The sequence below is a fragment of the Lucilia cuprina genome, chromosome 6 (genome assembly GCF_022045245.1).
Source record: "Lucilia cuprina isolate Lc7/37 chromosome 6, ASM2204524v1, whole genome shotgun sequence".
Lineage (NCBI taxonomy): Eukaryota > Metazoa > Arthropoda > Insecta > Diptera > Calliphoridae > Lucilia > Lucilia cuprina.
The window spans coordinates 59,551,038-59,570,989 of record NC_060954.1 but is presented as its reverse complement, the minus strand read 5'-3'; the positions used below and the strand labels follow the sequence as shown (position 1 = coordinate 59,570,989).

The 19,952-nt window shown below is 30.5% G+C and overlaps 1 protein-coding gene across 3 annotated transcripts in view; it reads right to left on the bottom strand.

The window, feature by feature from the left end:
- Positions 1–324: 324 nt before the first annotated feature.
- LOC111691254 overlaps positions 325–19,952 on the bottom strand; it is a 33,996-nt gene continuing 14,368 nt past the window's right edge. Inside the window, exons 3-8 of one of the 3 annotated variants that reach the window (XM_046954776.1) lie at positions 5,088–7,237; positions 4,626–5,030; positions 2,158–2,388; positions 868–979; positions 548–801; positions 325–483 (exon numbers count right to left, since the gene is read on the bottom strand). In XM_046954776.1, coding sequence (XP_046810732.1) covers positions 341–483; positions 548–801; positions 868–979; positions 2,158–2,388; positions 4,626–5,030; positions 5,088–6,150 — 2,208 coding nt within the window. In that variant the 5' untranslated portion in view covers positions 6,151–7,237 and the 3' untranslated portion in view covers positions 325–340. Of the gene's footprint in view, positions 484–547; positions 802–867; positions 980–2,157; positions 2,389–4,625; positions 7,238–19,952 lie in introns of all 3 variants that reach the window. The other 2 variants (XM_046954775.1, XM_046954777.1) reach the window with 2 other exon arrangements.

The following is a 19,952-nucleotide window of genomic DNA, read 5'->3' as shown; positions in this document are numbered from 1 at the left end:
TAAGAGTTTTTTTACTGCAAGACACAAACAATTGCATTAGTCTATAGTCTAGTCTATATTCTAGTCTATAGTCTAGTCTATATTCTAGTCTATAGTCTAGTCTATAGTCTAGTCTATAGTCTAGTCTATAGTCTAGTCTATAGTCTAGTCTATAGTCTAGTCTATAGTCTAGTCTATAGTCTAGTCTATAGTCAAGTCGATAGTCTAGTCTATAGTCTAGTCTAGCTTATACTCTAGTTTGTAGTCCTTCTTGTACAGGAGCGTAAACAATCACTAGCACCGCTTCGTAGCTTTCTTTCCAATATCTCTAAAAAGGTTCCATTTTATATATCACTTCTTCTTACCTATTTTCAATAACTGGAACATCTACAGCCTGTAAGGTCTTGGGTCGTAATCTAGATCCAGGATTTAGAGCACCCCAACCCGCAGCCCAACCAAATTTACCCAAGAAATCTTCATTCTTTTCGGGCAAACAAATTGGAGCTAAGATAAAAGAATACAAACACATTAAAATTGTGTCAAAAATACTACAATCTCCAGCACTTACCTATATGAGGCATAAAATGTACCGTTCTTTCCAAGGTCAATACCGAGACATCAAAACGATCTGCTTGAGGAGTAAATTTGAAATAGGGATGAACATCAATACGTCTTACACCAAATGTATAGGCTGGCAGAGGTTCTACAGCTGAATTGATAACATAATCACCCAAGGTAACATGTACCTGTCTGGGAGTGGCTCTGGCAACACAATGACCAGCAGTGACTACATGGCGTCGTGAAATCAAAGACCCACCACATCTAAAAATTACATGATTATTAATGTGTTGATGAACAAAAAAAAAACAGATTCATTAATTAGCTTACCTGGAGGAACCAATACGTATATAAGCCTGCCAGGGGAAAGAACCAAAGCCAGCATCATCTCCTCCCACTATACGCCTCTGAGCCGTTTGTTTTGCCAGTGATATGCCGCAACCTATAAATCATAATTTTTGCCCATGTTTCAACACACCAAATTAATCAAGTTTATCGAACAAAAAACGATCAACATTCAAATTACTCATTTTGCTGATATTAATCTTACAAACAAACTTTAAAGTGCAAAAATAAAAGCTTTCTATAACTAGTAAGTAAATAATAAGATAAGCCAAAATATGTTTGTATATGTGTAAATTATGTAAATAAAACAAGCTTACGAGTAAGTACAGTAGCAAAGTGTTTTGTTACTACCCAAATATGTAATATATACAAGCAGAATATGTATGTATGTATGCATATATATGTATGTGTATATGTAATTAAAATAAAAAATTTTTAAACGATTTGAGGCTGATCTTCCGCAGGAACAACAACAACAGTTAGGTAATTCTCTTTAATTTTTGTTCTAATCAAGGTCACTTCGTTAACGGTTTAAAACATGCAGTTTAGTTTTTTGCATTAAAATTTTAAAAACCTTAACAAATCTAAAACCACTAAACCTTTTCTACAACCCCTTTTTAACCGGAACCATATAAAAAAAATAATTTATAATTTACAAAAATGTGAAGATGATTTGTCTGGAAACTACACTCATAAACCAAGAGAAAAAAGGAAGTATTTAACTATTAATATGAGTAAATTTAATAAAATTACAAAATTTCTTTAAGCAGTTGTGGCAAGTACATCATGCAATAGGCAACATGCAATAAAAATTTGCTAAAAATAGTAAGAAAAACTACAGCGTGCAAAATACTAAAATATTACTACATATTTATTGTTCGTTTAAATTTAGTATGGAATGCCAAGAAATTTAAAAAAAAAGTTATGAAACATGCAATTCATTTATTTGTTTATTAACAGCGTACCACACACTTCTACACACCACTTAGAGAAATACCATTTCAACATCATAATAGTTTTGGTCATTTGGGATTAGCCAGGTTAGGATTGCTGCCAGTGCTTCGAACACATAAATAGTTTTGAAATATATTTACACCTTTTATACCGCATTTTCAAAAAAAAAAAAAAATTGTAAATTTGGATTTTGTTTGTTCGTGCAGTACATAAGTCTTTGGTTGGTTAAGAAATTTCTTTTTATTATATTTTTATTTTTTGTAATTTGTTTAGTGGCCGTTTCTTAACGAAACTGCTGTTTGTTGGTTTTCTAACACTCACTGGGATCATTTTTCACCGGTCCATAGTTCTTTTGCGGAAGATCAGTCAAATCGATTGTGTGACCCACATAGTCAGAGGTACGCAAATTGGCCGATTTAGCTGTCCGATGACAGCAGCCACGCAACAATCCATTACAAGTACCCTGCAGAAGACCGCCAGTCATCCAGCAGCCTACAAAAAATTCACAAGTGCCACCGCGATGCTGGCATTCCAGTTCGCTTGTGATGTCAGCTGAATGTGAAAAGAGAAAGGAAAGAGAGTGGAAGTGGAAGCATACATAGATACCAAGATGAAGAAAGCAAGCAAGCGGAATGTGCTCTATGTTGATGAATGGTTCAGTATTTTTAAATACATATGTTTTGTATATAAAACGGACCCAATGTCTTGTGATATGAAAGTTTCTTTTTGGATTGGATTTTCACTGAGATTGTAATGTAATTTAAAGGATATTTAAGGATTTTTCTTAAAAACTAATTTTTTCGAAGTTTTATTAAAAACGTTTTATTAAAATGTCAAAATTTTAAAATATCTTGATGTTTTTTATAAAAATTTAAATTTAATTTAAAAAATTTAAGACATATATACAAGACCTGTCCAGCAAAAGCTTGGCAATGGCTTGTATATACTCAACTAAGGCCAGGGATTATTATTCTGCTCTGTTAGACCAGAAGTTGTGGATTCGATACCAATCTAAGGCTCTGGTAAGGAAACGCGCAACAGGTTCACTGGTGGCAGATGTTAAACAAACTAACTAATTACTTACTAAGAACTTACTTTTCAATGACTATGTATGGAAGTATATTTTATATACTATTTAGTCCCCCGGGGTATGTTACCTTGGTGAAGCCTCCACCTTGGTGTTATTGCAATACCGGGATATGAAGAGGTGGCCAATACCTCTAGTCTGGCCGGGACTAAAAATGGTCTTACTCCTTGCAAAGATTGAAATCTGGTACTACGGGTGGCCAGTTGCCCGCAGGACTATGTCCTTGCTGGTTGTGGTTTAAACACATTAGCGGGAGGAGTTATTTGCGGTTGAAAGATTGATGTAAGGTAAAGTCAATATTTCAATGTGTCGTATGAATGAGATGTGTGCTGGATTGTATGATGATGGATGAAAGGTATCATATCCAAATGATACCATTGAATTTTCTTTCCTTGTCCAGATATGTTCAGAGTATACACTGTTGATATCAGAATTACCGCAGAGTGTCCCTGTGAGTAAGAACAATGTCTTCGGCATATTTGATGGATTCGTACTTCGGTACGCCGGTTACGTCTCTAGGTGCTGTTGCCGAATCAACAGAGGCCATCCAATGGTCAGAGATTAGATAGCTCGAGTACTGCCACCTGAGTACTTCATTGAAGGATAAAGGGTAGACCGTTCTCTAGTCTACCCAGTGGATGGCCAGGTACTCACGTAAAACTCTCGACATTCATACTATTTAGTAGTTTGGTAATGACTTACATATAAGTACTCATTAGAACTTTTTTTTTATGCTTTCGCTCAAAAACAAAAACAAAAACTCAACTGACAATTGGTAAGAGAGTGTTATAACGACTTATTTAACTATAAGCAAGAGTACTAAACTAATGAATTGAAATGCTAACACATAAGTAGTTCTATATGGGGTTTTAACTTATTGCTTTTCTATATAAGTGTTTTTTTGGGGGCATGTAAGGATATCTAATATTCACCAACGGAGAGCTCAGAGCGTTCTCCACAGATGTTTATTAAGATTTTGGAAATGACTTTGATGAAGAGTATATACATATATATCGAATTTTATACAAATACCGATATTTATATCCAAGTAATACCTATAACTTGGATTTAAAAGTAACGGCTTTTTGTTGTAAATTCGAAATCGAAGTCGACTAAAGGTGGAGAAATCAATTGACTGATCTAATCCAAATATGCATTACATCAGACCAAGACTTCCTTATTATGGGACTACATGGTAGTATGTAATGCATGCGATTAATCATATTGCAGTATTCTAGACTGTCAGTATAAAGGTTATGGGTACCATAGACTCTGGTAAAGGGGAGCACAATAGACCCGGTAGTATTCTAGGTACATTTCTTCATATTTGTTATAACAAAAGTCCTCCTTTCAAGCTAACTATTACATAGATTACTTATTAGTGAAATAATCACTATGGGAATATTATTATATGGGTTTAGATAAAAGCATATAAATATCTATATATCCCTTCTTTTCTTCATTACAATCTTTCAGTGAATCCCATTTTTGTTATTTGTTTATAAATCTCAAATTAACCTGTTCTATATAGAAATAAAATTAAACGCACTATTTTTTCAATCTTACAATCTATAATGTAGTAATTTTCTTATATCCGTGAGTGTTTAATAAGCAGGAATTAAGATTAGTTTTCATGATTACTGTCTCTATACAATACTCATAACAAAACTCTTTTAGTTTTTTTTTTGTTTTTCGTACATACCTTTCTCCTTAAAAGTACTGGCCGATTGTGCTACCGTTGGAGTGCTACTGTCCGATGAACTGTCTAAATCCTGTAAACTAAATTCATTACGTACATCTTGAACAGCGGCCAATTCATTAATGCCAAAGTTTTGATCGCGAAATACGACATTGTCGTTGAAGTAAACTCCAGTGCCGGTGCTACTGGGTCCAGTGGCTCCTACATTATCGTTGACCGGAAATACCACTCTGGGACTTCGGGAGGATTTGTAGGGGAAGTAGCGACTTTTACGTGAACTTGTAGGATCTACGGGACCTATATATTCATTGAAATTTTTCTGCTGCTGGGTATAGGGACGAGACAAAGTGCCAGTTCTAAATTCAGTGTCACCAAAAAACAGGCCTCTTTGAGGTCTTTGTGGTATAGCTGTAATGGGTCCATTAATATCGCCAAACTTAGTTACCTCATCACGATATTGTTTACCCTGAGCTATGGCTGAGTTAAGAGTATGCGGTATAGAGCTAGAGCCGCCTAAACTGGAAAAATCATATGAATAGGAAGTGGGTGAAGCATCTTGTTCAAACACCAATTGACGTGTTAGACGTTTATCTTTATCATCATCACTAAAGGGTCTTTCAAAACCGGTGGATTCAGTAAATATGGGATTGTCTTCACGATAGGCTTGGGGCTGGAAGGGATTTGAGGGACTTAAACTGTAACTGGGAAAGGAAAAACCCACACGTCGACTGCTATTCTCCTCACCATGATCATAACGATCAGTGGATGTTAGAGGACTAGGTGCTGCTATATCACTGCGTTCAGTTTTATCGGAATAGTTGGTCATATCTTCGGCAATTTCGGGTAAAACAGGTCCAACTTCACTGCCGGGAGGCTTAAGGCCACTTAAAGAGCCATTGTTTTTGGGTTTCAATTGTAAAAGATAATTATTAGCGTTATCCTGTTGCAGAGGAATATACATGTAATTACGTTTACGACCCACTCGACTGATATTAACAGCCTGGGAGGGTACTACTTGTTTGGGCACGGTAATAAGGGGTGAGGCGGGTAATTCAACAGCAGGAGCCGCTATTATTTCAACTTCGGCCGAGTCGGCACGCCTATTAGCCTGCACAGGAACTGAACGATTTGGTACTAGGGATCTACCCTCACGATAAGAGCCAAAAGTTTGAACTGCTGAACCATCGGGACGTATTAGTAAATTGGGAAAATTGGCCACATCAGTTTTGGAAAAACTTTGGTAGGGAGCATATAAATTACGTGCCGAATTTGACTGGCCTCCTCTTGTACTCGTAGAAGCCTGTTCCAACCAGGGTGGTTGATTCACCGAACTGCCATAGGGCTGTGTAGATGTTTGCTGCAGAGGTGTAGTAGGCGTGGCTGCATGCTGTAACGTGCTAGCCAAAGCAGGTGTGTGCGTGTGTAGGTACAAAGCATTATTATCGCTAAGCTGGGCTTGTGTTAAGACCAGCAGACTGCTGAGACCTGTTATGAGAGACCAAAGACTGCATTGTTTGGTTGCTTGCATTTTACATGGAGCTTTAAGGAATTACTTGTTGTTGTTTTACTAAGCTGGATGATTTGTGATTATTGGAGTCACAGGATTTATAAGAAATTTTTACCAAGTGTTGGTCGAGAGGTTTGTAGTAAAAAGAAGTAAAGAAGAAGAGAGTAAAAAAGAAGTGAAGGTGGTGGTGGTGTTGGTGTTGGTTGTTGTAAGTTATTCGTTTTGAATGTAGATTGTTATTTTGCTGTCGTTTATATTTAAAAGAGTTCCGTTCATTGAACTATTTGTTTGGTTGGTTTGTTTGTTCGCTTGCTTATAGCTGTTTGATTTTAATCGATAAATGTTGTTTTCCTGTGCAACAGTTTATTTGCTATTATTGTAGTTGTTGCACTGTTGCAAAGATCAGTTTATTATGTGTACCTGCCACGGATATCTCGTGCCTCTGTTGGCTTTGCTCTTGGATTAGTTGTTACAGTGGCAATATTAGTTGCTGGGGTTTTTTCGCTATAATATTGTTGCTGCTGCTAACATGTGCAACAATATTTTATTTTGTTTTTGTTTTTTATCTTGTTTAAGGAACTGCATTCACATACATACACTCACACATATACTATTGTAAAAAACACTCCCGTGATCACGGGATGAGCTTTATATAAATATTACACTAGTTGTTGATGTTTTTATTATTATTACAATTATTACGTTTTTAGTTGTTGTTTATGTTAAATTTTAAGCGTTTAAACATTTTCTAGAGCTGACTGCGGTTATTGGTCTTTGTTTTTGTGTTGTGTTGCTGTAGCTGCTTTATAATAAACTTGTGCTACTGCTTCAGTTGCTGTTGCAAATTGCAATTATTAGTTGGGAGTTTGTTGTGTTTATGCTATTTGCTACGTTTAGTTTATGTTGCTGCAATTGTTGTTGTTGTTGTTACTTTTGCTATTACGTGAACATGTAAACAGTCGTGTGTTAATAGAGACGGCACATCTCATCAAATTGTGTTTAGTTGTTTTTTTTCACAAAAAATATCTACAAAACAAAAAATGCAGCACACACATGTATCGATAATTGACTTCCTTAATGCCTGCAGTCAATATCACTTGAGTGGCCCCTGCAAGAAAAATTTATAGAAAAAAAAGAAGAAGAAAATAAATTAGTGATCATAATTTTTTATTTTGTAGCTTTTTTTTTTGTTAGTTTATTATTTAGTAATCAGGAAATTTTGTGTTTTTGTAACGCGTTTTTCTGAGAGGTGAACAAACAGATAATAATCAAACGTATTATAACCATGTTGCATGGTTTAGTGTTGTTGTTGTTGCTGTTGCTGCTGTTGCTGCTGCTGTCGTTATTGAGGTGTGGACATTCCTGTATAACTGCCTGATTTGTGGTGACATTGTTGTTGTACGGTCATGCAAGTGACCGAATTAATGGTTGTCAGTAAATTTGCAGTAAAAAATTAAGCGGAAGGATTACTTAACATAACTATCAAGCGAAAGGCATGAGTTATTTAATGAGTTGATAATAGTATCAAGTTTTAAAGGATACATCTGTGATGGGAATATTTATACGATTGTATGGCTAGAGATATTTCACAAAATGATTTCTGTATACCAAAAAATAAATTGATCATGATTGGAGTTTAAACTGGAAAAAAGTAAGTGACGTGTTACACTCATAGTTAGGTCTTATTAAAGATTGTGGTTATCATCACGATTTTTTTTTGGGAATTAATGAGATTCGAGGACTTAAAGTGTAACTGCGGAAAGAAAATCATAGAGATTTTCCTAAAGTCATTAATTTGAAAATAGTCTATCATATATAGGTAGTCCTGCAAATACTTGGTAATGACTTTCAATTGTAACCACTTACGTATTAACAAATATTTCTATCACTACTACATTTCATACTAATTACGCAGAAGTAGTCTAGTAACGTCTTATTTATAATGTGTTATATAAATAATTTCACTAGTTAACTACAGTGTATTATAAGCATTACTGATTTCACTCATTACTTGTAAGTGTTTGTGATAAGTACTTGCTTCCAATGTATAGGTGTGTGATACAAACTCAACTTGGGCGTTGCTTTTAAAGGTTTAAGAGAGCCCGATCGTAATCGGGTTCCTGATCGTCACCGTGTAAATTAACATGAATTTGCATGGTGACAATGTTTCCAACATGAATTGTATTCCTAAAGTCATACGTTTTGCAAATAATGTGCAAATAGTGCATCAAATAAGTTGTGTTTGCTTTCAATAGACAAAGTAATTGATTTCTAATGTTAAAAATGATCACTGTTTGAGGTAAATTAAACTTTAAAGTTTCATCCAGACTTTCGTTTTAATTTTGTAGAATTTTTAATTCGAATGTATGTTTATAATTCATATAATTTTCGAAAATATATGGACAATTTCCTTTCCCTTTTTTCAGTCGCAAAAAACTTTAAGGTTGAAAACTATCATTAAATCTTTACTTCTCACAACCATTATTACAAAGTTTTAATGTATAATTTTTACTACCTTTTGTCATTGACAAATACACATACATATCACTTCATCATCATCTTTTTGTACGATTTTCACTTTCATAATGAGTTCAGCACACTTTAAGAGGATGTTGTAATAAAAATCATTTAACCGCAAACAAATCACACTTACTAAACAACAACAGCAAAAGTACTTTAACATTTTTTAAACTATAAAAGCAACAAAAAGAAAAACCCATCTTCTCGACCACGTGAAATAAATGGAAAATAATTTCATGTTGTAAAACATTTCCTCTATGCGGGAGTCAAGTCCACAAAACAACAAAAAAAAATATGTGAATGATCATTTTAGCGTTAAGTTAAGTTTTTAAACTTGATTTTCCACTAAACTGCATTTTCATTTAAACAATATGATCGTATGTGTTGGGGAAAAAATACACATACACACACAAAAACAGGCGTGCAGAGTAAAACTTTCCAAACATCTACTCACCAGCTATGCAATTTGTAATTTTTTTCGCTTTCGTAGTATGTGTGAGGAGAAAACCGGAAGTTAAAGTAAAATGTTTAACAACAATAATAAAACTGACCTTGAGAGTGTTTAAGGAAAATAAAATAAACAAAAAACAAGAAAATAAAGTAATAAAAGTGAATTTTCAAGCTGTTTATATAAATAAGTAATTTTAGAAAACCTCTCTATTTTTTTTGCAAAACAATTTTTTTAATAAATTAAACAAAAATTTTGATTTGTTTGTTAGTTAAATAACACAGGACACTGGTTTGCATATACTAAGGAAATAATATTTTTAATTATTTTACATAACAAACTTGGCAATTATTTCTGGTTTACATAATGCAAGTGGACAGGGAACTGGTTTAATTTTATTAATCTATATTAAAATTTTATAATTATGTTGATAGAAAATTTCCTTTGGCATTAACATAATTATAAATTTTACTTCAAAAAGGATTTTTTTCAATACTATGCAATGGAGTAAAATTGAAATATAATAATTTTTTACCCTATACTTATACTTATACACACTACTCTTCTTAAGCTGTTTCAGTTCATCCTGAATGATGAACGATCGCTTATTTATTCTGAATTGTTGTTCGGTTGCATCGGTATTATATATTTTTAATCAAAAGAAACATTTTGTGGAATATCATAGTAACAAATTCTCCCTATAACTTTAAAAGTGCCATTAAAGAGCTTTAACAAACAGAAGGACAGAAAAAATATTAAATGGGATCAATATGATGGAGCAAAGTCTGTCCTAACCTATGAACCCGATATACATATATATAAAAAAGATTTTTTTGTTTAAATATAAAGTTTTGAATGATCAAATTATTCGATTTTTTTAAACATCGAATTTTTTAGTTAAAAAAATTAAATTATTGATAAAAAAAATTTGTGCAAAATCATGTTTTAATAAAATTATGAATTTTTAATGAAAATGTGAATTTTTGGTGCTAAATTTGATTTTAAGTAAACAATATTATTTTAAGTGAAAAATTAAATTTTTAACAAAAATTATAAATTGAAATTAAAAATAATAGTTTTTTTGTGAAAATAATGTTTATTAACAAAATCATATAATAAAGATAAACTCAGATTTCAATGAAAAAAATTAACTTAAAAAAAATCATTGACTTCTAGTACTTTTTTTTTTTAAATTTAGATTATTAGGAAAATAGTCTGAACTATACTTTAACACAAACTGGACTAGCAAGCAGTCTAATCAACCACTAGGCTCAGTTTAAAATATACATTATTGTTGAGTTTATAGATTACATCAATATAGGCCCGAAGAGTTACAAGAAAAAGGTACAAATTATACATGAAAATTAAGTCCAGACCTAGAACTAGATTACAAAACAGTTCAGATTATACTATAGACTATACCATATTCCAGACTGTTTTCTATAGAAGAAATCCAAACTACATATACTATAGTCCAGGCAAAAGTCCAGACTATAGTCCAGACGATAGTCAACGTCCAGACTATCAGCTAGACAATAAACCAGACTATAAGCTAGACCAGACCATAGATAAGATTATAAACCAAAGTATAGGCTAGACTATAAACCATACTATAGGCTAGACTATAGACCAGAATATAGACCAGACTATAGACCTGACAATAGATCAGACTATAGACCAGACTATAAGCTAAACTATAGATCAGAATATAGGATAGAGTATGAACCAAACAATAGGCTAGATTACAGACCGGACTATAGTCTATAGGCTAGATTATATACAACAGTTTATAATATGTACAGATTATATGCTAGATCATAGAGCAGACAATGGAATAAACTATAGACCAGTCTCTAGGCTAGAATAGTTATCAGTCTCTAGGCTAGAATATAGACCATTCTTTAGGTTACATTGTATGCTTAACTATAAACAGGACTATAGACTACACAACAGACCACACTATAGATTTAACCGCAGATCAGAGTAGATCATTTCCACGACAATCGGTTCTTCGCACCGGAACGACTCGGAGTTCAACGAACAACTACTAAGGATTGTCAACTCGGCCACACTGACTTTACACGTGTCGCTGCTACAACAACAACAAAGTAGATAGGCTTCACTTATGCTATACTATAGACCAGACTATAAGCTAGAGAGTAGATCACATTATAGGCTAGAGTATAGACCAGACAAAAGGCTAGACTTTAGAACAGACTCCAGGGTATACTATAGGTTATATTGTTGGCTAGTTTATAGACTAGTCTATAGGCTAAACTATAAACTAGACTATAGGCTAGTGTTGAGACTAGACTACAGTTCAGACATAAACATAGACAATAGAATAGACAATATACCAGACTATAGGCTAAACAATAAACTATACTATTGTCTTGACAATGGACTATAGACTACACTATAGACTAGACAATATATTAGACTATAGGCTAGACAATGGACTAGACTGAAGACTTGACAATAGATTATAGACTAGAAAATAGAATAGACAATAGATCAGACTATAAGCTGGACAACATATTAGACTATGGGCTAGACAATAGACCAGATTATAGACTTGACTATAAAGCAGACTATAGTACAGCCTGTATTTTATAGTGTACCATTGGGTTCTTTAAGGGTTTAAAATAGAGTTAACCAGAATTTAGATCCGTCATAAGGTTTCTCAAACAGTGGTTTCTGAAAACAGTGAATTTATATGAAACAGATAGTTGCTATAAACTTTATAAAACTTTTTACTGCAGTGTGCCCATGTATGTTATAAAGTAAGATTGTACTTTATAACAACTTAAGTCCGAAGCAGGATTATGATTTTCAAAATGTTGAATTTTTAAGTTTTTTTTTTAACAAACTATTTTTTTACACAAACAATACATTTTTGTTTATTAAAAATTCATTTATAATTTTTATGTCTTAATTTCAATAATTGTATTTATAGAATAGTGAATTATGATTTTTTTTTGGTTTTTTAAAATTGTTATGCTCTTTGCTTCTTTGTTGCATAGATTCGCAATGATAACATAACTCTACAGATAAAATTTAAATTACAATAACAAAACAAACAAATAAACTTTCACTCTGACATAAAACGCATATTGTTGTACTTGCGTGACTCTGTGAAATATAAAAGGGTATAAATACAACTCTGAAGGTGGTATACAAAAAGTACACGTACTTTTTTGTAGTAATTTTTCTTATTTTTTGCAAGATCACATACCTACTCATACTCACACTGACTGACAATGTCAATGTGCAACAAGCTGCAAAACAAAAAACTAACAAAAAAACAAAAAACTTTTCAATGCAACATAATAATATCTAAACAATGCAATTGTTAAAATTTTTAATGACAAAATTCACAAAATAAATTTGTTGATGATTGTTTAACAAAGATAAACCATAAACAAGCAACAATTAATCAAATTGTCTTAAACATTTTTTAAAGTTATAAATCTGTATAGAAATAAAGTGATTTAATTTATTGTCATAAAATATTTTTATAATTTTATAATTAAATTATAATAACAGAAGTTTTAAGTCAGCTTGGCCAACATTAATTTCACACTTTAATGATTGCGCTCAATATTTTGCCTTAATCGTTTATTAAACATTTATTATTCCTAATACGATTTTAATAAAAAATAATAATGTAGCGTAAGTATTACAAAATCACAAACAACATGGCATGTTTAGTAAAAACATATTTCACTTGTTTAGTTGTTCCCATTTTTTAAAGAAAGCACCAAAAATATATTGAAATGTCTGTCTGTCCGTCTGTCTATTTTGAGTTATTTAATGTAATATTTGTTATATTTTTTTAATATTTTGCAATAAACGAAAGCAAATTAACATTTTTTTTTGTAAAAAAACATATTTCTTTTAATTAAACTGTTTATACAACAACATTTTAGACAGTCCGTCAGTCCATCGGTCTTTGTATTGTTGTGTTATTTAGCAACAATATTAAATCAATGCATACGTTTAAAAAATGTGAATAGACTCGTTAGAGTTTTATTTATTTATTAATTTATATTAGTTTTTAATATAAAAAAAAAATGGAAAATAGTTTTTTTCTTTTTTTAATTTCATATAAGGCATGTTAAACGATTATAATATGGAGTCATCTTCAGCAATAGTTACTCTTAATGAACAGATTTTTAATTTTACAAATATAAACAGCTTATTATTTTAATTTGTAAAATTTTTCGAAATTAAATTTTATAGAGTGGCCTCCAGTAGATTAGTGTTATAATCTGGTAGACCAGAGATGGTGGGTTCGATTCCCACCTGAGGTACTGTATAAGGAGTGCACAACAGTCCCGAATAAGGCCACGAAGTATATATGTACATCCTTTTTTCAAACTAACAAACTAACTAACTAACATATTTTATTGATATGTTTTTAAAATAATTTTTCGAAGATTTTTACAATTACCAAAAAAAATTCAAATTCGAATAATTTTAAAACCTTCAGAATCTACTGATCTTTTCTTGAGAGGAGATTTATCAGTATCAGTTTTTATTAGAAAAATTCAGCAGAATTTTATGATTTTTTTTTTTTACCAACAGAAGTTATGATCATCAGAAACCGGAAGATCTTTTCTAAAGTTAACTTTAGGAACAAAAGATATATTTATAAAAAGCTTTAACATAATCTAGTGATTATTAAACTTAAAATCTCACAATCTATTGATCTATTCTATTAAAAACTTTATAGAATTTTATGATATATTCTGTGAGGAAATTCATCGGAATCTGATGAACTTTCCATAGTAAAATTCATCGAAATTTAATGATCTTCATTAAGAAAAAATCTTCTTAATTTAATGTTCTTATGTTCTATAGGAACATTCATCAGAATCTGATGATCTTTTTGATAGAAACATTCGTCAGAATCTATACTTTTTCAATAAAAAATTGTTTTAAATCTATAATTTTCTTTATTCGAAAGATTTACAAAAATCTAATAATATTTTCATCTAAAAACCGATGATCTTTTCTATACGAAAATTCATTAGCATCTGGTAATATTTTCTAAAGGAAAATTCTTCGGATTCTGATCATTCATAAATATCAGATGATTTTTTCTATAGAAAAATTCAAGAGAGTAACATTATATTTTCTAGATCATGAGCATCTGATGATCTAGAATGTGGATAATTCTAAAGAAAATTTCTAAAGAAAATTTCATTAGAATCTGAGGATCTTTACTAAAGGAATATTATTTGTATTCTGATAATATTTTCTAAATGAAAATTTTTCTGATTCTGATGATCTTTTTCTATAGAAAAATTAAATAGAATTTCATTATTTTTATAGGAAAAATATATGCATCTCATGATCTTTGGAGAAATTATCTTTTCTAAATGCAATCTTTGGATTCTGAAGATCTTTCATTAGTATCATAAGATATTTTCTATAGAAAGATTCAACAGAATCTTTTCTTTTTCTTTTCTGATGATCTTTCTTACAGATAAATTTTTCGTCCTTTTTGATCTTATTTGCAGAAAAATTAATCGGCATCTAATGATATTTTTAATAAAAAAATTCATTAGCGTACAATGATTTTTTTCTTTAGTCTTTAGTCAAGATCTGATGATCTTTTCTATACAAATATTCATCAGTATTAGGTGGTCTTTTACATAAAAAAGTTAAAGGGTTTCTAATTAAATTTTTTAAAGGAAAATTCATCAACATCTTTTCTACAGGAAAATTCTTTGAAAACTGATGATGTTTTTTAAATGGAATCTTTGTATACTGATAATCTTTTCTATATGACAAATCATCAGTATTAGATGATATTTTCTATATAAAGATTAAACAGAATCGTTTTTAGATCATCAGCATCTGATGATATTTTTGATAAAAATAATTATCATTATCCATTGATTTTTTTTTAAGAAAATATCTCATTATCTTTTTTTATAGAACAGATCATTACATGATCTTTTCATATACACAATTTTTAATGATTCAGTCTACAGAAACATTTTTCAGATTCTAATTATCATATCTATTAACAAGTTCGTCAAAGTAGAATAATTTTTTTCATTATTAATCAATCAGATTAAAATGATCATATTTCCAGAATTGTACATTAGAATGAAATTATCATTTTTGTAATAAATTAATCAGATTCGAATGATCTTTTCTTTATAAAAATCAAAGAATTTAAATGATCTATTTAGTTTGTATCCACTATCGTCTTTACTCCTTTTATCTCAATACAGCTTCTTTTCGAAAATGATAAATCAGTTGTAAACCATATTGCCTAAAATTTAACAACTCTGACTATTAAATAATATTTTTGTCACATTTTTTTAAGAAAAAAAACCTCTTCCTCTTTGCAATTTTCGTGACTTTAACAAAAATTTTGCAAATATTAAGCTTGACTTTTTTTTGTAGATTTTATTGTTTTCCTGTTGATTTTTCAATACACTTTTGTTGATTTTTTTATATTTATCAGCTTTTTGTTTGGGTGTAGATATAAGTATAGTTTTTGTATATTTTTGTCTTATTTACTTCAAACATTGCATAAGTGGAGAAACTTTATTTTGGATATTTTTTAACTGTAGTTTATGGTTTGAAGTGTATGACAATCATTTGACTTTTGCTCGAGTGCTGTTGAATGAGCAGTGAGTGAATGTCGCCAAAAAAAATGCAGAAACAAAAAAATGAGAAAAAAATTAACAAAACAAAATTGCAATATTTCTGTTTAAGAACTCTTAAAAATTATTAAGAAAAAATCCGGTTTATTAAAATAATGATGCAAATGGTGATGAGCAGCATCTTACACATCATTGCCTGAGGATGTAGAGTAAATGGAATGAATACTAAAAATGGTTATTTTTATTTTTGGGTGCATGGATAAATAAACACGGGAAAGAAATGTTAATGTAATAATAAACTGGTTTACGTTTTAAGGGCACATCTTTAATTTAGACCAAAAGAAAAAAATGAGGTTGTGAAAAGAAAGAAGATAAAAATGAATAACAACAAGCAGAATTTAGTAAATAACTTATATTAAAAAATCACGTAATAAGTCCATTATCATCAAACAACGTCATCGTCGTCATCATCATCATGATGTTGTTAAATATTATGATTAAGTTTAACGTTATTATTAACAACATTTTTGGTTTGTTTTATTTGTGTGTGTGTGAGCTGTTATTAGTAGTCAAACTATTTTATTTTTGTAAGAAACCAGTTTCTTATAAAATTGTGGCCATGGCCATGGAAAATAAAAAAAAAAAAAAAAAGAGTAGAAGAAAAAAAAACAAAACCAAAAGCTATTGGTAACGTTTGTTAACTGATCATTTACACGGACATAGCAAATGCAGCAGCAGCAGAAAACAGGCAATCAACAACAAAATTTTGAGCACAGCATTTTAAGCAACACATGAGCAAAACTAGCAACAATAACGGATATAACAAAACGAAAAAAAAACAACTCAAATACAGCCTTTTGAACCGTTATTTTTTGGGATTTTTAAATTTTACTTAACACACACATACACACTTGTATATTTTCATGTGAAATACACCAATACCTATAAAATATCTTATAAACTTTGTTTAAATGTAAAATAGTTGGTTTGGTTCGCTTTTTAAAGCTAAATATGCGATTTTTACTTGTTGGTATTTGAGTTGAAATAAAATTAAAGTAAAAAAAATAAATGCGTTGGGAAGTGAGTGTCAGTACTACTTGTATGACTGTTTGTATACATTTTTATAAAGTTTTGTTGTTGTTTTTTTAAACATGTTACATAAACATTTTAAAATGTTTACCCAATTGATTATGCAAATGATGTTGATGATGATGATGGTTGTTTTATTTTATTTATTTATTTGTATACACATATTTTTTATGTATGTTGTTTTTTTTTATGTAATTTCGTTGCGGAAGTAGGCTACTGTCTGGTCAAATTTAATGTTTTAATAGACCATAAGAAATAGTTATAAAAAGCGTTGGTGTTGTTTTTTTATTTCTTAATTTATACATTTCTTTTCTTAATCTTTTTTCTTTTCAAAAGAAATGTACAAAATTTTGTTAAGAAAAAAATTTTATAAATTAAGTTCGTTGCTTAAGTCTTTCGTTTTATGGTTATACTTTTTAGGGTTTGTAACATATAACCATTTGAGTTAATAATTAGCTATATGTTTGTTGTTATATATTGTTTATTTTTTTCCTTTTATGTTGGAAATCTGTGATTTTTAATTGTAATTTTCTTTTATTACTAAGCATTTCAAGTCTGCCACTAGTCTACTGTTTAAGGTGAGAATTTTTCTTTAATTATAAAATTTTTGTAATTAAAAATGGGTTTTAAAGTTCATTTTATGGCATATATTAAATTTTATGCCTCATATATTACAATTTATTACTTAAGATGAGTGCATGTTTTAAAAAGTTTACATATTTTTGTACTTTTTTTTGAAATTGCTACAAATTTGTTTTCTTTAAATAATACTCATGAAAGTACATGTTCGGTTAGAGATTTTTAAATTGTGTTTACTTCGTATTGAAGATTTTCATAATTTTAGGCAAACATTAACAGTTTTTAGGAAATTCCTTTTTCATTTAAGGGTGCATTTGCATCTTTCCGGTAGTTTTCATAGACTGTTGAAATTGTCATACAGTACAAGATGAGTTGTTGTATAGTTGATCTGCAACTGCTAGACTTTATAAATAGTATGTAGAACTATGTGTAGGTTTACAAAATTGTGCACCTTTGGTATATTTTTTTTTGACGTGGCTTTGAACTCAATTTTTTCTTAAGTAATTTATAAAACCTTTTGGAATAATGAAACAGTGGGTAGAACTACGAAAATCCTATGGGGTGACCCTAATGAGAGCAAGACGAAAAATCTCCTCAAAATGAGCAAGTCTGAAGTTAGTATGATAGTACGTATTCTGATTGGATACACAGGATTACGAGCACATTTATGCAAAATTGGATGTGAGAATTCAGACGTTTGCAGAATATGTGGAGAAGACAGCGAAACTCTGGAGCACTTTCTTTGTCACTCCCAGGCATTCGTCGAAGTTAGATCCAAGTATCGTAGAAGTGATGTTATTTCAGAAATAACATTCCTGACTAGCACTCATTGAAAGATTCTTAGGAACTACGTTTAGGAAACTGAGTTTCTAAACAATGAAAAATAATTCATTCAATTCAATTATTTCATGACAACGATAGTACATCAGGCTTCTTCGGATTTGATGCAGTATACATCGTCCTATCAACCTAACCATTTATATCGAAGGATACATTCTCAAGAAGTTACTTAGAATTTAAGCGCAACGGCAAGGTTTTTTGCTTTCGTAATGTCATGTTTAGTGTCAACAAAGCGAAAAGTTTAACTTTGGTTAGTTAGTTTGAAAACAGAGTGTATGTTGCATCAGATCCTAATAAATACACCAACGTTTACCAACGTTTCGGAAAGAAATCGAAGCAACAACCTACGCAATGGTAAATGAGTTGCATCGGTTTCAACGCGTAGAAGTGTTGATTTCGCAACGAAGGGCAAAGATCGCCAAATCCAGCCAGTATAGCTTAAAGAGGCTTTATCATATGAAAATTGCTGTTAAACCCATAAAGAACTTGGGAATAACTGGAAGCTGCCCAAGCAGTTAGCTTCCAGTAAACAACATAACGAAACGATTGACATTGAGAGAATGTTACTAGATATTAAAAACGGATTCAATATGATAAACGAAAGCGTAAGAAACTCCTCCAACTAGCTGAAATGACTCTGAAGTCAAATAGACCTTTGGCAATTCTCTACATTTAGTGGCACCAAGAAGTTCCAATGAGCTATTGAAATCTGGCAGACCATCACAAGGATAATCCACTGAATCAACTGATTCTAGAGCATGTTTTTGAAAACTAAGAAAGCATGTTTTTGTAACTATGTCGCAACGTTAAAAACGATAGAGATGACCCTTTAAAATGCCCGATCTCGCAACTACCAACTTTTAATTTATTTTCATTTTAGAGGAAGAGAACAATTCCAGTTTATTTAGGTTTCTGTCTTTCTTATGTGCATTTATTAAATCAAGTTTGTTTCTTAAGGCTTTCGATATAAATATTGTAATCAGAAAAAGATCGTTTTTCAAGTCTTATAGAATAAATGTAAACAATAGCAGACATATTAGAAGATAAGTTTCTTTTTTAAGGTTTTTTTGTTTTTTAATTTATTTTATAATTTTTTTAATTAAGCCACAAAAATTTTATTAGGTTTTAATTATTTAATGTCATTTAAAGTTTACTGAGATTGTCTCTTAAGTTTTATAACTTCATGTTTTGTTTCCAATTCTTTTAATTTATTTCCAATTAATAGCGAGAGAACAATTTCGGTTAATTCAGGTTTCTGTCTTAAGTCTTTCTTGTATGTGTTCATTAAATCAAGTTTGTTTCTTAAATCTTTCGATATTAAGAGAATAATTCCGATTACATCAGGTTTCTGTTTAAAGTTTTTCTTAAATGCATTTATTAAATCAAGTTTGTTTCTTAAGTCTTTCGATATCAATTTTGTAATGGAAGAAAAATCTTTACTAAGTTTGGTTCTTAAGTCTTTTGGAATAAAAGTCAACAATGGCAGACATATTGGATAATGAGTTTGTTTCTTAAGTCTTTTATTTCCCTTAATATTATTTTCTTATTTTTATTGCTTTTCAAATTTTTTACAAAATTTCAAGTTTATTGAGTTTGTTTCTTAAATCTTTTGTTTTTCAAGTTATTTAAGAAAAATTTTTCAATTTTAACAATATGTTTTTTTTTTTAATTTTGTCTTTTTTTATAAACTTGCGATTTAAATTCATTTTAATAAATTGTTT